The sequence below is a fragment of the Physcomitrium patens genome, chromosome 25, assembly GCF_059467195.1.
Source record: "Physcomitrium patens ecotype Gransden chromosome 25, ASM5946719v1, whole genome shotgun sequence".
Taxonomy (NCBI): Eukaryota; Viridiplantae; Streptophyta; class Bryopsida; order Funariales; family Funariaceae; genus Physcomitrium; species Physcomitrium patens.
The window spans coordinates 5,497,515-5,503,427 of NC_143434.1; the positions used below are offsets into that span (position 1 = coordinate 5,497,515).

At 43.6% G+C, this 5,913-nt stretch overlaps 1 protein-coding gene across 1 annotated transcript; it reads right to left on the bottom strand.

The window, feature by feature from the left end:
• Positions 1-1,233: 1,233 nt before the first annotated feature.
• On the bottom strand, positions 1,234-3,985 carry LOC112277427 (uncharacterized). Its single transcript, XM_024509698.3, has 2 exons — positions 2,488-3,985; positions 1,234-2,293 (listed from the first exon to the last, which is right to left on the bottom strand). Exons 1-2 carry the CDS (start codon positions 3,318-3,320, stop codon positions 2,140-2,142), a joined length of 987 nt encoding a protein of 328 aa, XP_024365466.1. The 5' UTR covers positions 3,321-3,985; the 3' UTR covers positions 1,234-2,139.
• Between the last annotated feature and the right edge of the window lie 1,928 nt (positions 3,986-5,913).

Consider the following 5,913-nt stretch of genomic DNA (forward strand, 5'->3'; position numbering starts at 1 on the left):
TTAAGAAAATTGAATTTGCAAATAACCTTGCTAATCTCTTCATCAAAGCTCTTCCATTATGCAACCATCGTCGATTTATTTATAGCATTAGTATGTAGTGACTTGTTTTTCTTGAATAAGAAAGTTAATGAGCTCTTTAAATAATTAAAGAAAATGATGTTGTACTCTTTTTCCTTCATCTATGGTTTTGTCCTTAAATACAATAAGGTTTTCTTAGATAAGATTTTAATGAGGCAACAATTGTTGATCTTACGAGATTACAGAAAAGTATAGATCATAATACAAATTTTATATTATGTAAATATTATGATGAGCAAGGAAGAGTGTTGAGAGCATTAAATGTAGCCGGCGCTCTCCATAATATTTACTGTAGACTATAGTAAATACCATAGCTACAATATTTGGAATGTAGTGGAGAAAAACTATTTATCCTCTCCCTTTTCTCCTCTTGTATACGAGACACAACGGATCAATAGATTTTTATGTGTGAAGCTCTCTCTCAAAAACCCTCTTGTATGTATTAATTACTATTACTCTTGTGTGTGTGTATTACTTACTACTACTCTTGTGTGTTTCTAAACATTCTCAACAGTTTACACATGGCATTTTGGACAGCATTTCCATTTTTCTTGCAACCAATATACCTCGCTCTCAAGTGCTGACATCAACAAGATCCATTTCAGCATGATAAATAACAATTGTGTTCTTTAGTAGCTTGTCCTGAAACATTGTACTTGGATAAAGATGTAAATGGCCACTTTTTTACCATCAAATGCAATACATTCATGCCCATCAGGTGAATACTTAAGAAATAAACCATTCAGCAGAAATTCGGCCTCGGTACTCAATCTGAATTTTTTTCTCATATATATTCAACACACTGGAACAAGGGTGAAAGAAAATGCGAAATCAGCTACCCAAGCTATTGAAATTCGCGTCAGAACTCAAATAATAGCATTCACTGACAGAAACTAAAAAGAATCAGACTGAAAAGACACCTGGGGCCTGTAAACATGAGATATACAACGCGTCTCAGCAAAAAGGAGTCACGTACATTACATCTAAGACCCAATGCGGGGAGGTGTGCGGAGAAAACCATGCAAACATACATGAAGCCCATCTGCTAAGAACCAAGTTTTTACGATGAAAAAAAAAAAAAAAAAAAAAAAAACAGAGAGAGAGAGAGAGAAGAAGAAAAAAAGAGAGAGACCAAGCGATGGCATGAGACAGAAGTAGAGAGAACAAACTTTCACGTTAGAAAGTCAGCCTTATTCATAAAGATAGTGGGGTGAACAAAAACAGCCCCAAAAACAGAGAATCCTGTTTCCATGGCTACCATCATCAGTGCGCGTCACTCCCAAATCGCCGAAGCTAGCGCTAGAATAAGTCATTTGTTTCCAATCCTACAAGCTTCCAATGACAAGATGGAGTATGACCTCCATGAAGACCAAAGTGTTACATTGCAGGGCAGGTTTCCAATGGAATGTGTTAAATACATCATCCTTTGCCAGTCTCTCGCATCATGTCAACTCGTTCTTGATTTGCCTGGGTCATATGCTAGTCCAACTTGACATTCGAAAAGATGCAATCCAGTGTAATATCTCTCATCAGCTACAATCCGCTCATTTGCCTACAAACCTCGAAGGTCACATGTATATGTGTGTAACCTCCTCGTGTCCACTGTTTCAACCAAAAAAGAATGCGAACGGCAAGTGGAGAAGTTCCGAGTGCTCCAGGAGCATACAATCGCTGTACAAAACTGCTTTTCCAGCAAGCCCTCAGCGGGAGAAGAGAAGAAATTGAAGTCGTCGGTACATACCTATCTACAGTGTCATTCATCAGTAAGATTTTACACGGTTTTTTTCTAGATTTTTAGTATATCATCCTCAATAGAACAAAAAAACTGCGATCGCCTCTCTGCAGTGGGTTGTGTAGTCGCAGACAACTGCACCCTTCTTCATATTCCCTGTCTCCATGTCTTGCTCGCTGAAAAGCAAGCAAACAAGGTGCTGTATACATGAAACCTCCGCAGATGAAGTCCACCTCCCCACTATACATGATTCGTCTCGACTCCGATACACCCGTAGCGGAACCAGCGATGTTGCCATCATGGACACACAAGTTACCAAAATCGTGCTCCTACGCTGCCGCAACAGAGGACGCTGGAGCAACACTTCGCCGTGAGGGCATCACTGGTCCTCGTTTCAAGGCGGAGGAGGAGCAGTTCTTGCTACGCTCGTCCATTAACATCTGCTGAGACCGGCACTCGACGCTGCAGAAGGCTTTGTCTCCTCTGCATTTTAGAACCAAAACACGATCAGACAACTACCCCGCAATGTCCAGTTCTGTGGTTCAAGAGAGACTAAAACACCTTCAGCAACTTGAAAAACATACAACTTGTCCACTGATGTGACATCCCAACATCCCATGCGTAACCACCCATACTCGTAAACAGTGTTCAAAGGGCGCCTCGTTCAGTGGACATACCTATACATAAATATATCTTTGTCCTCGGGAAGATGTCTCTTGCAAAATGAGCACTCATCCAGAAAGTGGGTAGTAGCAGTTAATGCAGCCGTATCATCTCCCACTACAAGGCTTCCCCGAGCGGGCGAGGCTGCAAGCAGGAATGTGTCACGGCGATCAACCTTCAAGGTATCTTGCTCCATCCATCCGAGAATCGGCCGCACCTCTTGGTGGTGCTTAGGGCCTTTCATTACTGGCCTGTTCTCGGGGTGCTGATGGTTGGTGATCTGGTTACTGAAATGGCAAGGACTAATTCCTGGGGTAGGAATGGGGTGACTATGGCGACGAGATTGTACAACCGGGATGTCCCAGTAACGTTGAGGACTGATATCCTCGCGGACGGGTATGGAAATGTGATCAGCAGCTTCGACGGACCTTTCGTTTATGCTGGTTTTAATGTCTTCCACAAAGAGAACGGGAGCAGGGGAATGGGCGTGAAGTACAATGCCCAAGCCCACCCCATCGCTCGGCTTCACGCAACGCGGCTGGCGCGAAAAAAGGCTATTGAGAGCGGAACGGGGAGAGGAGGCCTTGTCCTGAAAACAAGGTGAGCAAGGAGAAGATTTCGGGGAAACACCACCACATTCGCTGTAAGAGGGTCCTTGTGCAGACGCAGGCTTGGGATCGAAACCGATGACCACGCGCGGAGCGCAGGAGGGAGGGTCCTTGATAGTAGGCTTCAACTTCTCCTTGGGATTTTCCGGCAGGGGCGAAAACTCCTGAGAGAGGTTACCGGAACCTAACTGCGACACACTCGCAGTGCGTGTCAATGCGCGGGGCCTCTTCCCTGTCATGCTGGTGGTCGTGTGGAAGCTTTCTGGCTCCGTCCTGGAAATGATTCTTATGACCCCGTATCGCCCGACTCTTTTAAGAGCTCAAGCAGCCCCAAACTCACTGAACCCAGCCTGTAAATTGATCCTCTCAAACTGTCCTCGCCTCACCGAGAGCAGCTCTTCCGTATGCTACAACTCACAGTCCATCACTCACTTCCAAGTACTCACACAAGTGGCCGGCTACGCATCGAGCATCAAACCCAAAAACCCAACTCGATAAATTTCCACGCCCGCAACTCGACGCACATAAACCCGAACCAACACGCTCCGATCCGAACGAGGGATATAGTGCACAACGAAGAATATGAAAAAACTACAACAGGCACGAACGCTTAGATATACAAACAATCTCACAAACACTCTCAAACAGCTCTGTCACTCCGCACACAGCCAAATATATTTATATATACTACTCGAACTTGCGGCTCCCGCACTCCAAACTAGTACCACCACCTTGAAACAGACGAGCCGAGATTTAGGATATATCAAAACGAAACTCGGGGGAGGAAATTTGGGTACCACGAAAAACGGGAGAAACAAAAGGAACGATTAGTTGCTAGTCCCGAAGGGGATTGTAGAGATATGCGCAATGCGCTACAACAACGGAGGAGGAAGAGGAGTAGGAAGAGAAGAGAGCAGCCACACTTATGTCTGGGCGAAGGCTCATATGGGCGAAGGCCTGCACGGGGGGTGGTGAGAGACGCGACGCGACAAGCTCCCACACAGATGCTCGCTCGCTCGCCGGGCCGGGCTGGGCTGGTGGGGCAGGGTCCCGGCGAGGGTCGGGATGTGGGGCCCGGACAGGGCAGCGAGCCCGCGTCACGGGAAGGGGGACCCGCGATCGGCGGGGTGGTAGATTGACGCCGTGATTAGTGGCGTCATTATTTTTTATATCCCTTGGTTTTTTTAACAGCTGCCCGCCTGTCCGCGATCAGGGCCCCTCCTCTCTTTCTTTTGGGTTCCCTTTTCTGCTGGTTCTTTGTTCCCTTTTCTAAGAACGGGCCCCATTCTCCCTTAGATGGACTCTGTGCCACAGAGTGTTGTTTTTGCTTGCACGCACTTCAATTATGGTATTAATTTTTGCTCTAGCTTTCTAATCATGGGAATTTTGAGCATGATTTTTAAATGCTTTTAATTACTAATAGCCATTGCCTCACAAACCAGATGTGTCCAAAGAGGGGCAAAAAAACTACACTGGCCAAAAGCTATGACAGATTCTTCTTTTATATTGAGATCTTTACCTTTTGCATGTGCTTGTATGTTTCAAAGGTTGTTCCATTTGTCTCGTAGTCTGTAATCCATCTGCCATAAAATGGAGACTGGTTTTATCTATAGTCTATGGTCAGAGTTGAATTCAGAATGAAGTAAAGAGGAGAGAAATAGTTTTTTTTTGGTGGAGCTGCTTGTGGGAAGCTTTGCTAGGGTGAATGACAAGCAATGCTATGTGAAGTAATACTAACAACAACAACAACCATAAAAGAAGAAGAAGAGCAAACTAACAAAAATAGAACCCCTATGGAAAAAGGAGAAGGAATTAAATCTGGGGGCTCCAGGAATTGTGTGATTGGGTATGCTAATTCAGATACTAAGTAGCACAACCAATCAAATGGTTCAATGCATGGATTAAGTTTCTAGGAGGCCACGTATGCAATTTACACAAGTGAACCTTGACTTTCTTAAAACCCTCCCTTCCTAAATTCTAGAAGTTGTTTATATAGGATTTCAAATTAAAAACCAATAATTCCCCCCATTTTTCTGTGGAGTGCTCTTTCCAAATACACACACTTAAAACCTATTTTGCTGTTTTGACTGCAACCACAATGGAAATCAGTAGTAGAAGCTGAGGAACAGTGAACCAAATAGAGAAGATGCTGAGGAGGAAGATGGCACAACATGGCTTGATTGACTATTCAGAAGAGAACCATGGCTTTTGTCCACTGATACTCTCTTCACCAAAATCCTTGCTCTTTTTCCTATCTAATTTCATCTTTTTCTTTCTTTGGGTGGGTACTGTGGAGCTCTCAAGTAAACATAAGATGCACAGTAACAAATTTGGGGGCACCAAACAAAAACATGTGTAAATTCTTATTTTGTAAACATGTTGTTTTCATGTGAGTAAACAGTTCTTGGATCAATCTTTTGTTAATATGACCATGGATTCAACTATCTTTATGGTTTTGCTAATGCTAAAAATTTAGTTTCAAGTGATAAATGGTGCTGAACAGCATTAGACTTGTATCTCAAGATGGGGCCTAAACCCAGTGAAACCTTTTTTTCCTGCAAATGACATGGTCTCAGGTGAATGGAAAAATATGGTTCCTCTGTGCAAGCAAAGCCACAACTAAATTGTCTCCTCCAAATCTTCCAAATATGGCCAATAGCCTCCATTCACTGTAGCAAACCACTTTCTCCTAACCATGCCATGTACTTGATGCAAAATGCAGAATCTTTATATTTATATTCAATGTCTTCATGTGGACAAACTAACTCACATATTTTGCATGGGAGCCTAATGGAGCAAAATATGTATATAAAAAAAAGGGTCACATCACAC

Excerpts from the sequence above, each read along its gene's own strand:
- LOC112277427 (XM_024509698.3), bottom strand. The coding sequence starts at position 3,320 with ATGACAGGGAAGAGGCCCCGCGCATTGACACGCACTGCGAGTGTGTCG. Across the intron at positions 2,294-2,487 it reads AAAGATATATTTATGTATAG|AGGAGACAAAGCCTTCTGCA; the intron begins GTATGTCCACTG and ends TCTAAAATGCAG.